Below are 18,138 nucleotides of genomic sequence, written 5' to 3' on the forward strand. Positions count from 1 at the left end.
GCTGTGCTCTCCCATAACACTCTTCGCACCGAGCATCACTCATCAGCTGCTCTATGGTGACGTTGTCCCGATACACCGTGATCGGGGGTGAGCACGTCGTGTGTTAGAGAGCAGAGGGACGACCGCACCAGCCTAGTGCGGCTCGGGCAATTTCGACAACATAGTCGATGCGCGCTGATCATCTCCACACTATCCCGGATCGACACGAGCGTGAGCTACGCGCTATGCATCTCGTGGTCGTAGGGAGGTCTCGGAGATGCAGGGTCTTCGGAATCCCAGGGACTGCACACGGCACCAGACCACAATGGACTTTCAACTCCCAACTCCCGCTGGACCCTGCAGATATCTCGTTTTAGGTAAATACCAAATACGAGCGACGACTCACCTGTTATAGGCACATCAGACCTCGAGTCCCATGAGCTGGTTATGAACCCGGCGGTGGAACTAAAGTGGGTCTTGAGATAACCTGGGGTGAGGTGCACGATTCACCGCCGGCGCCACGCACCCCACCGATCCCCTACGCACTGGGGCGTTATGTGTGGCATTACCGAGGGGGTTCGACGTCACATCGATCTTCGGGTGAAACCGCTTGGATCGGCCTTGAGGCCTTAGGCTTGGAGGGAAGAGTGTCTAGGGTATGGGCAAGAATGTCAGTTAGGAGGAGCATGAGACGACCAAGTTCCAGGCGCGATGACCAGCATTGGCTGTTGCAAACTTGCACCACATCGTGCGAGGATTACCCGTCCAGTTTCCGAACCATTGCTTTCGTTGCACCGTCCCGAGCGTGAGTGTAGGTCTAAGCCACGAGAAAGCATTGGATAGACCCGGAAAATCCGACATGTATGATACGAGTACATCTGTTGACAAGCTAGCGGTCAGAAACGCAGATGAGGTGGACAATGCATCAACATTGCATGTACTCACAATCTTACACACAAATTGCACGACAGTCAACGATGAAACATGGCCGCGACAACGGTAGTGCCACGAGTCAACAGGCCCGACATTTACCGGTTGAACAGACGCTTTCCCCGCAACGGTCGGGCAGCACCCACTCTTCCCGTCTCGTTCTGGTACGTTCGGTACGCCTCACGAAGGTGGTCAGGGCTCAGCGGACCGCTCTCCTGGCGGCGCTCCTGCACGTCTTTCGCTGTACGAAGGCAACGTTTACATGATGATTACGGTCGAAGGGAGGTCAGGACGAACCTTTCTCCACCATCTCGCCCACGAATACCTTCGCGAAACCGGCGATAATCTGCGCGACCGGCAGCGAGACTTGGTTTCCGGTCGTTTGTTGGATGACCTAGGCCCGCAAGGTTAACCACGCGTTCTGCCCTGAGGGCGCAGAGGGTGCTCACCTTCCGAACGGCTTGCTTCGACAAAGCGTACCTACGGTAGGCTTCGAACCGATCGTATTGTGCAGGGCTCAGGTTGTCCATGAGCACCCTGGAGGTCCACACCACACTCGTCAACGCTAATCTCGCATAACGGGTAACCCAACGCACTTGAGATTGTCCTTCGACTGGCTCTGCCACGACAGTTGCGCCGAGTAATCGTCATCCGCCATCGCCGGCAGCAGCTCATCCTCCCCATTATCATCCTCCTCGCCCGCTTGTGCGCCGGGGGCTGCTGGTACCGCTGTTGACGGCCCAGGCGTTCCTGCGTCCCCGCCAGGCGCAGGAGTGCTTGCAGAGGCCTGCGCCCCAGGAAGGCTGAGACCATCCGCAAAGTTCGCAGACGCGTCCTGGGTGGACGTGGTGGGCGACGCTACTGCACTTGACGAACCTGCACCTGCTATAGACTGGGTGGAGTTTGGTCCTGGCTGAGAATCGGCCCATGACAGGGTGGGTTGGGCACTGGGTGGCTGAGAGATCGAGGGCGTGCGTGAGGCATCAGCGTTGGCGTTCTTGGGCTTGCGCCCGCGTTTTGCGCCCGTCCCTCGGCCTGATGCGCCTCCTCGCGCTGTTGGTGTGGAGGTCCCGGTAGATGGCATGAAGGACCGTTCCGGGACGGGATAGGTTGCGAAAGGCGAAGACATCGTTGCTGCAACGCCTGGAGGTCTTGCAGTGCTCGGCTCAAGTAGATCTCACGGAAACAGCAGATTTTACGTCAATTCGGACAAGATTGTCGCGAGGGATATGTTTCGAGTGGTGGTGGTGGCAGTCAAGGTGAAGGTGGAAGTCGCGCGCGTTTGACGCCGGCGAACCCCGCACAACGCGCGCTCACTCAAACTGGATCCTGGAAGTTGACAGAACTCTTCTCAAAAACTCCCACCGCGCTGCTCAACGACGTTCACGACGACCACAACGGCGGATTCATATCCTTCGCAAAACCTCAACAAGCTCGGCAAGATGGCGCGGAGCCAATACAGCCCTTCCCCTTCCCCTAGTCTACCTTCTTCGCCCGCCGGTGGCGTCTCAGATTCCTCAAGCGACGAGGAATTTGGCTCATACGGGGGCGAAGCTGGAGAGTATGCACCCTCAGCATCAAGGCCGGGGTCGCCCGTGACGGCGGAGGTCTCTATGATGGGCGAGGAGCAGGAGGCGGATACTATGACATGCCAATGGGAGGACTGCGGCAAGGTGTTCAATCATCTACCTACTCTCATCGACCATATACACAACGGTGCGCCTTAATCCACTGAGTGCAATTGGTCTTAATTGATGAATCATTGCGTAGATCATATCGGTGTTCACAAATCGAACTACACTTGCGAATGGGCAGGATGTGTTCGGCGTGGTATCGCACAAACATCGCGGTTCGCGCTCATTTCCCACATTCGTTCACACACCGGAGAGAAACCGTTTACGTGCCCCCGCCCAGGTGAGCCTCCATCTTCTTCGCGATGGATACTATCCCGCTTTTGAGCGCCAAAAAGCGATAGGTGATGCGTGGCGGGTTGAAACACTGCTGGCAGTAGTTGGGTGTCACAGCCTTTCGGACAATTTTGTAGGACTAACGTCTCAAAGACTATCGCGTGTCCGACCGTTTTGGCGTGTCTCGTGCTGTATCAAAGCGATATCTGTCTTCATGTATGTGTCGCCCCTTTGCCTTCGTGCTGACCTGCATTTTCAGAGTGCGACAAATCATTCACCCGCTCAGACGCGCTCGCAAAGCACATGCGCATCCAGCACAACATCTCCCCTCCCCTCCCCGGTCGGGGTGGGAACCGTAAGCGCAAGCAACCCGGGGACAACCCCGAGCCCGCCCCAACACAAGCATCCGAGTACCCCGGCTACTCCTCGTCTTTCAAGATAGACCCTCATGGTGAAGACGATGACTTTCGGCTTTCCCCCATCGAGGGCAGCAGCTTCGCCTCGCGGCTGCCGCCGACACCAGTGCGGCAGTACACCCCGGAGCCGGGTACCTTCGAGTACGATCCGGAGGACGAGCTCCCGCCGCACCTTCTCCGCCAGGCGGATCCCGCGACGGGACTGATCATGGGCCGATCACACACACAAGTCCGCTACATGCTCGCAAAGGCGAAGCACAAGTGGGCGATGCAGCAGCACGAGGCCCTCGTGGAGGAACTCCGTGTGCTCAGACACGAGGAGAAATGTTGGAAGGAGCGCAAGGACGCTCTGCTCGATGAGCTCCTCCTACGGCAATTTGGGTAAGCTTTCCTTGTCGTCAAGTCACCGAGTGCACTACTTACGATGATGCATCAAGCAGCGATGGAGCCAAGCAACTGACGAATCCGCTCATCATGACGGCCCAGAACACCTACATCCATCGCCCTCCTGAGGGCGCAGACGCTGAACCGTACCGCTAGTCAATCTTACCCTCCAGTCTGCCTGCTATCTTGTGTTTCTTAGGCATCCAGGATGTTGATTCTTGCTGTAACCTGTATGTACTATGCACTTCTTTATGCCAATCAGTTAATGCGCTTGGGACGGAATGATGACCCAGAGATAACCATTACCGTCATTTCATATCCTATTATTCACCATTTTCATCCAGGCGGACAATGGGTACACGACCTCGGGCGAATCAGTGTGTTGGCTAAAGCCTCATGTCAAGCGCCGGCGGGCGTCTGCACGCCCGTCCCATCAAAACCCACCCCCAAATCGGGACGGGTCCAAGAACGAACAAAGAACGCCTGGTTGTGCCACTCGTCGCATAAATACGCAGCGGCCACAAGGGTGCGGCTGATACTGCTTGTCCTCTTACCCCCACCATCTCTTGCACCTGCGCTCCCTTGAACATTTTGTTCTCCCGCTATCAACCACTGACTACCAAACCGTGTCAATCGTCCTACTCAACACTTTCGACATCCAGGATGGCACAATCGACCCAACAACCTCATGCGCCACATACCCTTACCGCTGAATCGGCAGCTGGACCTGCCCCTCAGCGGGCGCCCATCTTCGCTGCTCTTAACGAGAAGGCATCGTCACCGCCGCCGATCGAGAGCACGGTGCTCAGCTCAGACCCGCCGAAGGAAAACGCGCCGGCATCACCGCTTGTGAAGGGCTACGGGCCCGTGTTTGTGCCCCCTCACCTTATGAAGGATCAGCCTACCTTCAAATTCGCAGCGCTCGTGAAGGACGCGAAGGGCAAGGGCGTCGACAGAGGCGGTGAGGAGCCCGCCCAAGTATACCCAACTGTGTTCTCCAAGCCTGTGTTCTCCAAACCCGTCTTCGCACGCCCTTCTCCGCCGCCGGAGCCTGCCGCTCCTGCGCCAGAGGTGCCACTCCCTGCCTCGGACGACAGTATCGAGGAGGTTGAGGCGGCGTTGTCTTCGCCCTATGCGCGGCCCGAGCGCGTGCCCCTAGGCCAGCTAGACAAAGGTGAGCATGTGCGTGCGCCCCCACATGTCCGCGTCCGCTCACAAGTCTCTCGCTCGCTTCACAGCTGCGTTGGTGGCGCGCTTCGGCCGAGAGGCTATCGCAGAGGATGACCCTTCCCGAGGCAAGGACACCGGCACGGTGTACGAGTACCCGCCAGCCGAGCCCCGGAACCCGGACTGGTTCGCGGACATGCGGCAGGGCATAGTAGACGACGAGGACGCGCTCGCGCAGGAGATCGAGCGGATCCGCGGCCTGGTCAATACCGCGCTGGTCGAGAGCACGCTCGCGGAGGCGGAGCTCGACGAGGAGCTTGAGGGGTATGACAGGCTCCTGGACGACATCGAGCGTGTCGCGGGCCCGGCGTTCGTCGAGTATTTGATGGAGAAGGCCGAGCAGACGTGGCTCCCGCGGTATGAGGTCGATGACTACGAGGACGGGGTTGAGGATTTGCCTCAGGAGGACACCATGGACTTCACGGAGGACTTCACGGGCTCTGTTTACCCGCCCATGGTCCTGCAGGAGGACAATAGGTGAGCGCCGCAATTTTTCTGGTGATTATGCATATTCTCATCTAGCCGTTCGTGTGCAACAGTGAGATGATGGACCAGTCCCGTCCCTCGGACACACTCTCGTACCTGGACGCGTCCCCACGCACTTCGCCGCTCGCGAACAGGAGCGCGAAGCGCCGCCACGCCACCGAGCAGCCCGAGCTCGAGAGCCCCTCCAAACGCTTGAGGAGCAATGCACCCGAGCCCACATCGAGTGCGGTATACAACCGTCAAGACAGGTCCAGCCAGTCGCCTCATGGGCCCCCCTCGCAGAACGGGGCAGATCCCTCGCAGAACGAGGCCGACGATGACGACGACGACAGAGCCGCCTCGGATGAGGAGGACAACGATGAGGTCGACGACTACGAGCCCCCTCCCCAGCCTCAATGGTACGAGGAAAGCACCCCGTCACCCTCCGACGACTCGGACCATTCGGACCTTGTCTCCCCGGACGCCCCCCTCCCGCGTGGCTGGCCGGACAACATGAGCCCGCGCTTCGACTGGCTTAAGAAGACGACGGCCTACGACCTGTACAAGAACCCGATCTCCCCGCCGGGGAAGCAGCACAAAGCGATTTGTGTGCACGGGGAGCCGGATGATGAACATGAGGACGAGCTGATCCAGGGTCGTCCAGAGGCGGGCCCCAGCGGACAACACAGCGAGGAGAATGACGAGCCTGAGGATCCGGAGGCCGATGCGGATGAGGAAGTGCCCGAAGCGGAGGAGGAGCAGGCTGAGGACTCGGGCGTCGATGTTTCCGGGGAGCAGGTTGCAGACGACGAGATGGAGGACGTTGCGGATGACGAGGTCGAAGAGGACCAGCTGCAGGACGACGAGGAGGTGGACCAACTCCAAGACGACGACGAAGGCGAGGCGGGACCGTCGCAGCCCGTGCCTGCCCCGTCCACTCCGCCCCGGATGACCCGGCGCTCTCATCGCCAGCTCGGGATGTCAAGCCCAAGGCAGACGAGGGACCCGTTCCACCCGACGCCGCGCTCGCGTGACTTCAAAGGGCGGAAGATCAATCACAGCAAGTACAGAGAGGACAACGGGTACTATGAGAGCCCGCGTATCACCTAGAGAGGTGGAGGTGACAAATGAACTCGAGAACAGGAGCAAAGGAGGTGCTGAGAAGGACTATGAACTGTGTACTTATTTGAAGTTCGCGCTCGGATGCGCCGGAGCATTCGCGGATCGTGTCTCGTGTCCCATATGTTTGTTTTAGAATGTGTAGTTTAGATTAGCGTCTATTGCCTGGGGCGTTGAGCCGCGGGATAAAGAGCAGAATGTACAAGAGTACATGAAGTCTGCGCAGGTTGGCAGTCGTGACAGCCTCACCACCCGCCCGTCGACGTCCTCGTGGCCGAAATGTTGAATGGTATCGCACGGTCGCGATCGCTCAAGTTGTCATTTACCTTTCAGTGCACTCCGGACTGGGAGGTACATATATATGTTCTCAAACGTGGGGTTGTATCGGTGGACGTATGGTTGTGACATGGAGTGTCATATTCAGACGTATAAAGGTACAAAGTACTGCCAATGTGTAGTACATGACAGAGGATCATTGGAACCGGAATAGAAAGCGAAAGGGTGCCGAATCGGCTTAACGGTACGGCGCAGTTGCTTAGCCGTAAAAACGTACGAGCGGTGTGAAGCAGATGAATGCGTATTCAAGTTATATACGTATGCATGCCATGATCTAATGGGAAGACTGTGCGAACATCATGAATAGAATTACTACGTATCTGGTACCGTGTACGATTCGCAGTGATTTTCAAAAGACGCACGATATTGAAAACGAAGGACGTTACGCATACCGGGTAAGACGGAAGAAATATACGCAGCACATCTCAGGGGGTTTTCGCGGCCCTGGATGAAAATTGTGAGCCTCTCCAGCCCAGACAAGAAGCCGCTGCTGAGACCCGACCACCTCTTCCCCTGTCACTGCCCACAACCACCCTGCAGTCTTTCGGGCAGCTACTACAGACTAGAGTCTCGCCGTACTGATCAGATGCATAATTGAATATCCGCAAAATGCAATGGTCTGCAGTGACAGACTTCAGTACGACGAACATGATTTGTAGGTCGGAGGGCTTAGCGCTTACCAGTGGATCGCGACGGTGGTAGCGTCTCGGACGTCCACACCACCTCGACGTTTTGCACACGAGACCTGCGCGAGGAACGCGCCTTCAAGCCGAGCGCCGTCGCTGCCAGAACTTCGATAGCATGAGCGCGTGTGCTGCAGCTTCGGGCGAACTCCCGGGGATATGGGATTTACTTGATAGGTTACCATACACAGCAACCACCGAGGCTCAATATTAATGTCGTTGGTGGTCGGCGCGGTATTCATGAGTGTGCAGGGCGTGGCAGTACCATTTTGATCTTCAGACAGCTGCGTAGGCCTGCGTGCAGTGAGCACAGAAGCCGGGGAAATGCGCCAGCCATGCAAGCATGGCACAGAACCTGTGAAACGACAGGAGAGCAGTCAGCTTGACAAACACTGTCCAAATACTGTTCTAGCTACTCACCTCGCGCAACCTGAACCGATTGCCTAGCTGAGGAAGCTTGAAATCTTGTCGCACACACACGCAGCAGGTTATTACGAGATCATGTATATGCGAGTGGTAGTACAAGAATCCATCCGAAATGAGCAGCATCTATATTACAACGATCACCTCTACCAAACCACCCGCAAGCACAAGCAACGTCCCCGCCGCTCTGACAAGCAACAGCAACGTGTCCTGACCAGGCATGGAAGCAGGGAAGCAAAACGTAGGTCTAGAGCAAGGCAAAGTCCTCAGAGCGGCCACGACCACGAGAACACCGCGGTCTTCTCGATGACCCACTGCAACCAGGGCCAGTCGTCGTCGTCACCGTCATCATCGCCGTCGCCCGGCGCGGGCTCGGTCGGAGGCTCGGGCTCGCCCGCCTTCTTGCACTCCTTGGGGAGCGCATGCCCGTTGGTGCGGACACCTCCACCCCATGGCGTGCGGTTCTTGACGGCTGCGTCCAAGCCAAGACCGCGGGCGGCGAAGCCCTCCCAGAGCTCGCACAGGTTCTCACCACCGGTGAGCGCCTTGTCGGCGGCAATGATCGCGTCGCGCGCGTCGAAGAACGAGGGCCGGCAAGGCTGCAGCTTCATGCCATCGAGCACGAGTTGCACGATCAACGAGTTCCCGTGCTTGGGCACGAGCGGCTTCGGCTTGCCGTCCGCTGTAAACTCGAGCTTGCGGTAGAAGTCGCCCTCGGGGATGGTGCCATCCTCAAGCGGCTTGGGCGGGAAGAGGTCGTCGACGAAGCCGTGCTTCTCGATGAGCTTCTGCGACACGACCCAGAGGATCTGCGCCCAGACTTCGCCGATCGCGTGCACGCCCCAGTAACCGGGCTTGTCAAGCGTCTGGTACGTCGAAGGGTTGACGGTCTCGTTCTACACAAGAGGTGTGTTTAGTCACTCGTACATCATGAGCTAATCTGCCGACACGCACCAGAGAGTACGGGTAGTTCCGGATACCGTTGTCACGGTTGGCAGCCCACGAACCCATAGCGTAGTCAGAGTAGTTCTTGTTGCTGCGGATGGTCGTAGCCAGGAAGTCTGCGAGGAACTACGTCAGGGAAGGCTTTGGTTTCGTTATGACAAGATGACTCACCACCCCAGCCTTCGCCCATACCACCGGCCTCACCCCAACCGAGACAGCCAGAGTTCGCGGGACCACCGGTGAGACGAGTGCTCAACCCATGGGCCAGCTCGTGGATGACGATGCCGGCCTCCAGGTCACCGTCGCGGTAGGGGTTTGCGGTGTTCCAGAGGTACATCCGGCAGCGACCGTTCTGACCGTCGGGCGGCGTCATGAAGTTAGCGTTGTTGTACCCGCTACCGTCCTGCGCGTTGGCGATGACAGCGTCGTTCTCCTGACCGCCACGGCCGAAGTTGTGCTGCTGGAAGTTGCCGGAAACCTCGTTGAAGCCGTAGCGGTAGAAGAGGTCGTGCACCAAGTTCGACGTGTAGAACAGCTGCGTCACGGTGGCGTTGATGTACTTCTGGGCCTCCTCGAGGGCGTCGGTCGTGTCGGTCTTCTTTGGTGAGTACTTGAAGTCGAACGCCTTGCTAGAGCCGGCATCCGGACGGTAGTTGTTCACCCAGTTGTTGCGGCCCTCCCAGTCCTCGTGCGCGAAAACGTTGTTGCCCCACGTGGTTGTGGTGTTGCGGATCTTCGACGCATCCTTGGGGCGGACGCTCTCAGAGTGGGGGTCGTTCGCGTAGGGCAACGCATGCCATCCGAGCGGGGACGCGAGAGCATCGAAGTTCTCCTTCTGGATCGAGCGCTCACCGACCGACGGGTCGTTGATGCCCCAGGCGAAGACGTTGTAAGTCGCGCCCTCGGAGTCCTTGGGGACAGGTGCGACGGGGACAGGAGAGTCGGAAGCCCAGTCCACGACCGAGATGATGCGGTGAGGCGCCTCGGCGGAGACCGCGGCCTCGTACCAGTTGTCCTTCATCTCAACCTCGAACTGTATGCACGTCAAAAGTGTAGCGCGAGGCAAAAGGATGATGGACTAACCTTGAAGACGAGCTGCAGAGTCGTAGAGTCACCTTCCGGCACCTGGATGAACGCAAGGCGTCCCTTCACAGGGTTGACGGCGTCAGGAGCGTTCTCAATAGTGAAGAACGGCTGCTCCGACATGTGGTGCTCGAACGACACACGCATCTTGGGGATGAACTTGGAAGGGTCGTCCATGATCTCCTGCTGCAAGTCCTCGCTAGGCGTAGCGGCCAGCATGAACTGCAAAAGCGCGCGGGAGATATCGCCAGACGCGACATCCTCCACAGCGGAGAACTCGGGGTCCTGCGCCATCATGTCCGGGGCGTCAACGAACTTGCAGTTCCACTCGTACAGGTATGACAGCTGCTCAAGAGCGGTGGCCTCGACTGGGGCCTTGCGAGAGGTGCGATCGACCGTTCGGAGCTGAGAGGTGATCTCGTCCTCGAGGGTGCGGCAGTAGTCTGCGTGAGGGTCGACCTTGCCGCTCACAGCGTCTGCGACGTTGAAGGTGGTCGCGGTCTTCGGACGGAAGAACTGTAATGAGGAGTATGAGCATATTGAACATATGCGGAAGCTTTCGGGAATAAGCTAAAGAGGTGGACGGTAAGAGCGTCAACTGCAAGGGGCGACGGATGTGCCCAACCATTCTTCTCCCCATCACGATATACCCTGTAGCTTCCTCAAAGAAAACTCGCTCCTCTAGTTCATGTTCTTCTTGTAGTTACGATGGCAGCACTACCGACATCTATCGCGCAACCGGCTCGGGTTTACCAAAACGCTGGGATGAACGCTGACGGCATACTCTCTTTTTTCCCCACGCAAGACAGTGCAAGCAAACGCAGAGGAATCCGGGCGCGTTGCTGGCTCTGGTCAAGTACTCACCGAGTCGCCGTACGAGAGGACTACACCATCCTTGATGTTGACGTTAATGTCGCCATCAGCGACCTCAATGCCGTTGATGTACTGGCGGACGTAAGCGTGGGTGATGCCGGTCGCCTCGTCCGTGTACGAGTCCTTCCGAACGACAAAGTCGCTGCCGGGGATATCGCGGACGAGATCCTCCACGAAGAGGCGAGCGACGTCGAGGGGGTCCTCGGACGCGCGGAGGAGGCTGGTGTGGTACACCGGGTTGGTGTGGTAGGACGCGTGGGGGTGCACAGGGCCGAAGCTGAGCGTCTTGCGACGCGAAACATTGTGCGAGTCGTGAGCGAGGGTGCCGGCGAGGCCCGCGGCGGCGAGAGCAGCGACGAACAAACGACGCATGCTGAATGAAGGACTGGTGGATGGAGAGGTGATGAAGATGCTCCCCAACGGCAAAGAGGGGGAGATGGTGGATGGAGGGAAAGGAGGAGGTTGCGTATGTCGCCCGCCTTATCTACCCCGCGCCACGCGACGCTGGCAACCCATAAATGGCGAGACAACCGCCCAAAATGGTTCCGCAGGTCCGCTCTTCACACCCCTTCACATCGCGACGCGCAACCCCGCATACACAGCCGCCCATATGACTCTCTCCGAGTCTTCTGCTATCGGTCTCTGCTCTGCCCGCGCTCTGCCTTGCTCGTGTGCAGAGGGGCACCGATGCGTCTAGCTTTGCGCCGCGTGCGCTTCACTGTAAATCCGCTTTCAAATGCATCCGAACGACCGATAACGGGCGTGTACTAACGCGGCTTGCTTGCAGCACGCCACCGTCATGACATCCTGCGTGTATCACACGAGCCGGGGTCACTCCGTTTCGAGGCACCCCACCCTCTCCCCATCCGTCCATAATTGCTATGTACGGTAGAACTGCGGGCAGCTTCGCGGCGCAGACACTGCCCTTCCAAGTAGGCAGCATGAGCTGGTCTTCTGACCCGCAGGCTCCTTGTATGATAGATGGATCGCGGCCAGCTGTCTCAGACTTATACGGTTCCCAAGGACATGTCATGATTGTGTTCACCCGGCGGCAGCCTGCGGCGTGCCCGCGGTCTATCGCAATCCCTGCGTAACTTCCCGGCTTCCGCCACGCCCGCTCTATTCTGTTCTCACTGGGGACGTTATAACCATCTGTCAAAGGATGCAATACTTGTATCTTGGAAATATGGGTCGGCGAATCACCTGGAATTTTGGCTAAGTGCGACCTTCTGTCACTGCTTCCGTTACCTGGACAAAGAGCGCTACATACAGTATGTCTTAACGAATCGTCTACACGTCGGATCGACCGGAGGTCGTTGATGTGTGCATGGAGAGGGGTTAACGAGGAATACATGCTCACGCGATCGGGTGCAGCCGGGTTGGACTGGGAGGACTTAGAAAGTGAATCTGATAATGCTCCAAACATGGCAGTCTGATGGCATGCTTGGATGGCTCAGTTGGTTAGAGCGCAGGTCTCATACTTAAGTATGACCGCTTACACAAGTGGGCAATCCTGAGGTCATGAGTTCGATCCTCATTCCGAGCACTTTTTGCACCCTTGACTCCGGATGTTTCACGAGCTGCTGGCGAGCACATATCATACTCACTAGAGGAAACCGTCCCCCCGCATGCCAATTGCAAGTAACCGCAGCCCCGCTCAGTTTGCAAGAGAGTACCCAACCTCCCCACCCACGCTCTCCTGCAGCCGCACGATCCGCTCCAACATCGCCCGTCCACGCGCATCCAGCGTGTCCGCGAACGGCGGCTCCTTCATCCACCGCAGCCCGTGCTGCAGGATGTTCCGCGCGCGCGCAGGGCCCCCACGCGCCTCGCCCATGCACGCGTGCAGCGTGATGCGCGGCGCGGCCGCGTCGTACGCCGCGCAGTGCAGGATGTTGTTGTTGTAGAACACGGTCTCCCCGGGGCGGAGCGCGACGCGGATGGCGCCGGGCATCGTGAGCGGGTCGGTCGGCGGGTCGAGCGTGGAGGAGAGGGCGCGCTGTGCGGGTGTGCGGGGGACTTTGTGGGACCCGGGGACGACGTAGAGGCAGGAGTCTTCGCGGAGGGCGCTGGAGGGGCGTGAGTAGGGGGTGGTGGGGCGTAGTGGGGGTGCACCTACGTGTTCCATTGCGTCTGTTTGTGAGCATGTGTCACGGTCAGACGCAGTTGACGCATTGGCTAGCCAATGTGCACACTCACGCCGTGGTGCCATATACTCAGAGCTTCACGCTCCTCGTCCTCGGTGGCGTTCTCCCGCACATCATCACGATGCCATCGCAGCGCGAACGAGTTCGACGTCGGGTTTATCAACATATTGAACAACTCTGCATCCGCATGCGTGTTAGCCCTTAAAATCAACTCACGTCGCACACACAAACGAAACGCCCACCCATCTGCAGATCCTCCTCCCCACACCCCAGCAGCTCCCTCACAACGCCCACCAGCGCGTCAGACGTATACCACCTGGCGAACGCCGGCTCGCCCAGGTCGGGGTGCATAACATGCTGCACGCCCCACGAGTCGGGGTCCCCGTCCCCGTACGGGGGGAACTGCGCCCCGACGGTGCGGCGGTGCGGCCACTGGCCGGTGCGCGTGCGCGTGATGACGCGCTCGGACGCGCTCTCGAGGGCTGCGAACTGCGCGGGCGGGATGAGGTTGGGGACGATCACGAACCCCTGCTCGTCGTATTGCTGTTTGAGAGAAGTGGACATGGTGGTTCGCGCGGAATGAGTGCGATAAGAGTGCGACTCAGGCTAGAGATGATATCAGTGAGCAGCTGACCGAGCTCCAGACACAACCTCCGGAGGTAGAATTCTTCGCAGGACTATGACATATTGATGTCAGGATGGTTGAGTCCTGATAACTTTGGCACGAGAGCCCACCGCTCTGCAGCCGTCGATGAATGGCATGCGGAGCTCGTTCCCGTAAATCTGGATATTCGGCGACTAGGAAGGCAAATGCTTGATTTTGGCCCACGTTCAGCTTCGTCCAGGGATTGTTTGAAAATGCTCATGTCTATTGACACGAAGGATATCTTGAGGATATCGACCGATATTCGACATTAGCGCTTAGCATTGGTCAAAGTGTGAGAGAGCGTTCGCGAACACTGGGCGAACACACTAGTACTCGCGGGCGCGGCCATGGTGTGCCGTAGATTAGACGCTCAATACTTAGCCACAAAGTCGTTACAGCTTGCCAAGCGCCCTCACTCTCAGTCTGACCACTACTACCGTCGCATCGTATCGGAGACCCCGCGCGCCCCTGCGGCTTTGGATGTGTTTATCGCGGTGAGTAGGTTAATCAGTCTTATGAGTGCACGAAGCGGACCCTAGCGGACATGCGTATAACATGCTGGAATCGGTCCACGCCGCCCGCATGCTGCACGCTAGGCCTTGCACATATAACCTAGTAACCCCCGACTGACAATTCCTACCAGGAGTTGACATGAACGCCACAGCATCCACCTCGGCGATGGCGACGAACAGCGATGAGGACGTCTTTGCCCATGTCACGGAAAGACTGCTTCGCATCGGCGCCGTCCCCGTTCCACTCTACCTCCAGGAGCCTGCTCTCGCCGCCCTATCACGGAACGCTCTCGCTGCTCTGCCCACTCAACAGAATGTGGCCCCAGCGCCCGCTGCTGAGCCCACAATTACACGAGCGGTGGCGCGTTTGCATCAGGCGTGTCAGCATACATTTGGGAGCACGGAGGCCCTGAGATACGAGTTCGAGGAGGACGCGGTGACTTTCGGTGAGTACTCCGTTTATGGTGATTGTTACTGTGCCTCACAGTGCCCAGGAAAACGCTGCAAACTCACGATTACACGACCGAACGGCGCCTCGCGCGTATACAACTCCCCCACTGCGCACCAGCGGAAGTACGATGCGAAGGCGCACGTGTCCACAGTCGCGCTCGAGAACGGCGCAATCGACTTCATCATCTCCGGTGAGGGTACGGGCACGCCGGAAGTAGAGCAGCCGCCACCGCCACCTCAGCCAGAGGTCGAATCTGTAGCGGAGATGGATGAATCGGTGAAGGCCATTGAACAGGCTTGTCTCAGTCGAACGTCTGGTCGTATCAAGCCGTTCTGGTTACTCATCCACGAACCCAAGTTCGGACGAAGTATGTATGCCCTACTATATGCGCATATATCCACTCTTCTGACTTTTCGCTACGATCTCTAGCACAAGGTTGCGCTCTGCGTATACGGCTTGGCCCCCGCAACTCAAGGGTATATTCTGTCAATACGATATACAACAGCGCCGCTGAGGCGAAGAAGGCGTGCGCGGAAGCTGCTCTCGCTGATGGCGTCCTGGACTACATCATGACATGGTCGTCGTCTGGTCCAGATATGATCGTTGACGAGCCTGGCTCGGAGTTCCCTAATTCCTCAATAGGACTCCAACAGTTCTTCGACGCTCTCCCTCAACCGTTTCCCGAGCAAGTGGCCGGGAAGACTGCTCTGGACATCAATGGACCAGCGTGGCTCAATACCACGATTCAGTCAGCGCGTGGAGGGAAGATCGTTCCCAACTTCGTGTGGACCGTCGACACCAGGCTTGGCTGTAAGTTCATTCGCGCGCCTCGCATATCATAATTTTAACGGCAGTGTTCAGACCATGGGTGTCTTCTGCGTCTTGAGCGACCGGGTGAGGTCAAGTCATATCTTGTTGATGCTCGATTTTCGAAGCGCGCAGAGGCCAAGGCTGCCGTGTGTTTGCTTGCGATGTCGGAGGGCGTCGGTGACTACATTCGCAGCGTGGCCAAGGCCATCGAAGACAGGCTGCCGCCTTCGTTGCGGAAGCAAGCCGCCGAAGTCCTTACTCCCTTGCTGAACAGCGAGTATCGCAAGGCCCACGGGCCAGGCATGCAACCGCATATCGAATATGATATGGACTTAGATGGTTGGTTGTTCCTTTTTGCCTTTATGTGTGCGGGTCACTGAGGGAAGTATAGCGTGTGGAGCCACGATGATCGTCGAACTATGTCCGTCGCCGACACCTGAGCAGGTGCGGAAGTACACCGTCCCCGCTGAGTATCGCAATCGGAACGACGCCAAGCTTGCTGTCATCGCGCGCGCCGTCGAGGAAGGGGTCATCGAGTTCCTCCGCTACAAGGGCAGACCCCCGCCCCCCGGTTATATCCCATACTACGCGCAGCAGCAGGATAATCAATTTGCGAACCGGAAGCGCAAGCACTGGGAAAACGGCGGCAATGGCGGGGAGTGGGGGGCCGGTCCAAGCGAGGGGGGCTGGCAGAACTTCAAGAAGCCCCGTATCAACGGGGGCTACAACAACAACAACAATCATCAAGGTATGCAAGGTGGTGGGTTTGTTCCGCAGGGGCAGGGATACCAGAACCAGAAGCCTATGTGGAACGGGCAGAAGAAGTTCGCGAACAATACGTCCTGGTCGAGACCCAACGCTCCTGGCCCCGGCCAATTTGGCAACGCGGCGGGCCCCATGCACCCTGTCGGCCACTTTCAGCCTGGGCCTAGGAACGTCGGCGTCGGCGTGCCACCTGCGCCGCCTGCCGCCCGCATGCCGTATCCGGCGGTGGGCGGCGGTGGCCCCATGCCTCCTCAGCCTGCTCCGTATGGGTATCCTGTAGGCGGTATACCTCCCGCGCAAGCTCCGTTCTACGGTCAGGCACAACCGCAGCCACAGTACCCGAGTCCGCCGATGCAAGTTCCTCAGTATGGCGCGCCGAATAGGATGTATGCTGGCTACTATCCTCCTCAACCGCAACCGCCGGTCGCAGGTGCTCCGGCGCCCATGCCTTATCAGCAGCAGCAGCAATATCCGTACGGTGCTACTTATACCTCCTTTCCCGGCCAAGGCCAGGTCTCGGGGTATCAGTCGTACTCGTCCGCCCCCGTGCAGTACCCGACTCCTCCAGCACAACCTGCCTATTACCCTATGCCCGGTGCTCCTATGCCCGCAGCTGCACCTACACCTCCTGTTCCGCCTATGCCTGCATACTACCCTGGTATGCCGGGCGTTCCGCCAGCGAACAACGCGGGCATCGCGGCTGCGAACACGCCGCTTGCGCCGTACCAGACACCACATACGCCTCAGCAACCCGTTCAGCCTACTCCTCCTGTCCAACCTACTCCTCCTGTTCAGCCTGCCCCGCCCGTGCCTGTACTGCCTGTGCCTCCTGTTACGCGACCGCCGCCGCCGCCAGTCGTTGCTGTTCCTCCGACGACACAACCTCCGCCTCCACCTCCGCCGACTCAACCGCCTCCACCTCCGCAACCAGCTCCACCGTCAGTAGCGCCACCTCCGCCCCCTCCACCTCCACCGTCTACCTCTCCCCCGCACCCACCCGCCAATGGTGTATCTTCGAAGAGTCAGGTCAAGTTGCAGCCCACACGTCCCATCCCCAAACCGTCCACTTCCGCGCCCCCGTCGCAGAACGGGAAGTCTAATAAACCCCCTAAGATCACGATCGCTGTTGAGTCCAAACCCAAGACGAGCGTCACAGCGCTCTACGGTACGTGCTCCCTATATCTACGCTTTTCCCGCTGCGTCTCACAAAGCGCGTGCGCTACAGATCATTGTCGGAACGCCGGCATGCCCACTCCTCAGTTCTGCCACGAGATACTGAAGGGCGAGCAGGCCGGCGAGCCGCAGCATAAGGTGTGGGTGATCATCGGGAAGATGAAGTTCGAGCTGCCCATCACGTTCGCGAGCTTGAGCCAGGGCCAGGAGAAGGTCGCGAAGAAGGTGCTCGACCAGTTCCGCCAGACTTCGGCGGGGAAGGCAGCCAAGTCATGACGCTCGCTCGTCCGCTCCCACGTCGCCTCGTGGCTCTATGCATGGTATCCGTATATCTCTCCTTCGGTCATGGTCTTTAGTCCGGTCCTATCTTAGCGCTTCCTGAGAGGGTTTCTGCAGAGCCTCTTAATGCTTTCTTGTATGCCGCATGCTTTCCAGTCGTTCATGAATCCAATAATAGACCGCTATCTAGTACTGTACGCTTTCTGCACTGTCTGGTGACGCGGGCTCTCAGCGCGCTGATAGCACGCACTTGCGGGCTGTTGGCGATTCGCTGCAGGGAACGATTGAACCATACGTAACAATGTCGTCCGCTTCGCTGCAGCAGTGTGGACAGGTCCCTCTACCCGGATATTAGGGATGTTTTCATGGAGGTATCTCAACGGATATCTGCATGGCAGCTCGATGAGAGGGTGCCGGACGAAATATTCGGCTGTGTGCGCGTCGCTCGACGCGGCCGATGCGCAGTTTGCGCAGGTAACCGCGTCGACGATAGTGGCATGCTTCTTTCACGGGTGCGTCGTCCTCATGTACCGCCCACCCCGGAGGAAGTTGGTTCAATGAAGCGGCAGAAGCCGCCGTTTGCGC

At 58.4% G+C, this 18,138-nt stretch overlaps 6 protein-coding genes and 1 non-coding gene across 7 annotated transcripts; 4 read left to right on the forward strand and 3 right to left on the reverse strand.

The window, feature by feature from the left end:
- Window positions 1-1,007: 1,007 nt before the first annotated feature.
- TRAVEDRAFT_135383 (TAFII28-domain-containing protein) lies at window positions 1,008-1,993 on the reverse strand (the record flags this gene model as incomplete). The annotated part of the gene is made up of 4 exons (XM_008046276.1): window positions 1,008-1,150; window positions 1,207-1,303; window positions 1,359-1,446; window positions 1,506-1,993. The coding sequence occupies 4 exons, from the start codon at window positions 1,991-1,993 to the stop codon at window positions 1,008-1,010; spliced, it is 816 nt and encodes a 271-aa protein (XP_008044467.1).
- Window positions 1,994-2,552: 559 nt separating this feature from the next.
- TRAVEDRAFT_135027 (uncharacterized protein) lies at window positions 2,553-3,617 on the forward strand (the record flags this gene model as incomplete). Its single annotated transcript, XM_008046277.1, has 3 exons — window positions 2,553-2,625; window positions 2,680-2,823; window positions 3,076-3,617. 3 exons carry the CDS (start codon window positions 2,553-2,555, stop codon window positions 3,615-3,617), a joined length of 759 nt encoding a protein of 252 aa, XP_008044468.1.
- A 662-nt stretch (window positions 3,618-4,279) lies between these two features.
- Window positions 4,280-6,418, forward strand: TRAVEDRAFT_53376 (uncharacterized protein; the record flags this gene model as incomplete). The annotated part of the gene is made up of 3 exons (XM_008046278.1): window positions 4,280-4,790; window positions 4,855-5,320; window positions 5,383-6,418. 3 exons carry the CDS (start codon window positions 4,280-4,282, stop codon window positions 6,416-6,418), a joined length of 2,013 nt encoding a protein of 670 aa, XP_008044469.1.
- A 1,515-nt stretch (window positions 6,419-7,933) lies between these two features.
- Window positions 7,934-11,210, reverse strand: TRAVEDRAFT_175079 (uncharacterized protein). Its single transcript, XM_008046279.1, has 5 exons — window positions 10,762-11,210; window positions 9,898-10,413; window positions 8,986-9,847; window positions 8,824-8,930; window positions 7,934-8,765 (listed from the first exon to the last, which is right to left on the reverse strand). Exons 1-5 carry the CDS (start codon window positions 11,140-11,142, stop codon window positions 8,136-8,138), a joined length of 2,496 nt encoding a protein of 831 aa, XP_008044470.1. The 5' UTR covers window positions 11,143-11,210; the 3' UTR covers window positions 7,934-8,135.
- Window positions 11,211-12,212: 1,002 nt separating this feature from the next.
- On the forward strand, window positions 12,213-12,316 carry TRAVEDRAFT_t222. The gene has a single exon. It is a non-coding gene; the product is annotated as a tRNA-Met (tRNA).
- On the reverse strand, window positions 12,296-13,481 carry TRAVEDRAFT_75172 (uncharacterized protein; the record flags this gene model as incomplete). The annotated part of the gene is made up of 4 exons (XM_008046280.1): window positions 12,296-12,839; window positions 12,890-12,903; window positions 12,970-13,094; window positions 13,160-13,481. 4 exons carry the CDS (start codon window positions 13,479-13,481, stop codon window positions 12,428-12,430), a joined length of 873 nt encoding a protein of 290 aa, XP_008044471.1. The 3' UTR covers window positions 12,296-12,427.
- A 499-nt stretch (window positions 13,482-13,980) lies between these two features.
- TRAVEDRAFT_67303 (uncharacterized protein) lies at window positions 13,981-17,723 on the forward strand. The gene is made up of 7 exons (XM_008046281.1): window positions 13,981-14,057; window positions 14,207-14,521; window positions 14,570-14,893; window positions 14,956-15,336; window positions 15,388-15,675; window positions 15,728-17,266; window positions 17,327-17,723. Exons 2-7 carry the CDS (start codon window positions 14,215-14,217, stop codon window positions 17,548-17,550), a joined length of 3,063 nt encoding a protein of 1,020 aa, XP_008044472.1. The 5' UTR covers window positions 13,981-14,057; window positions 14,207-14,214; the 3' UTR covers window positions 17,551-17,723.
- Window positions 17,724-18,138: the final 415 nt, after the last annotated feature.

The sequence above is a fragment of the Trametes versicolor genome (assembly GCF_000271585.1).
Source record: "Trametes versicolor FP-101664 SS1 unplaced genomic scaffold TRAVEscaffold_13, whole genome shotgun sequence".
Taxonomy (NCBI): domain Eukaryota; kingdom Fungi; phylum Basidiomycota; class Agaricomycetes; order Polyporales; family Polyporaceae; genus Trametes; species Trametes versicolor.

Bases quoted from the DNA above. Each gene is read 5' to 3' on its own strand.
- TRAVEDRAFT_175079 (XM_008046279.1), bottom strand. From the start codon at position 11,142: ATGCGTCGTTTGTTCGTCGCTGCTCTCGCCGCCGCGGGCCTCGCCGGC. The intron at 9,848-9,897 runs GTTAGTCCATCA...ACGTGCATACAG, and splicing joins CTCTGCAGCTCGTCTTCAAG to TTCGAGGTTGAGATGAAGGA. The intron at 8,931-8,985 runs GTGAGTCATCTT...AGTTCCTCGCAG, and splicing joins TATGGGCGAAGGCTGGGGTG to ACTTCCTGGCTACGACCATC.
- TRAVEDRAFT_67303 (XM_008046281.1), top strand. From the start codon at position 14,215: ATGAACGCCACAGCATCCACCTCGGCGATGGCGACGAACAGCGATGAG. The intron at 15,676-15,727 runs GTTGGTTGTTCC...AGGGAAGTATAG, and splicing joins ATATGATATGGACTTAGATG to CGTGTGGAGCCACGATGATC. The intron at 17,267-17,326 runs GTACGTGCTCCC...CGTGCGCTACAG, and splicing joins GAGCGTCACAGCGCTCTACG to ATCATTGTCGGAACGCCGGC.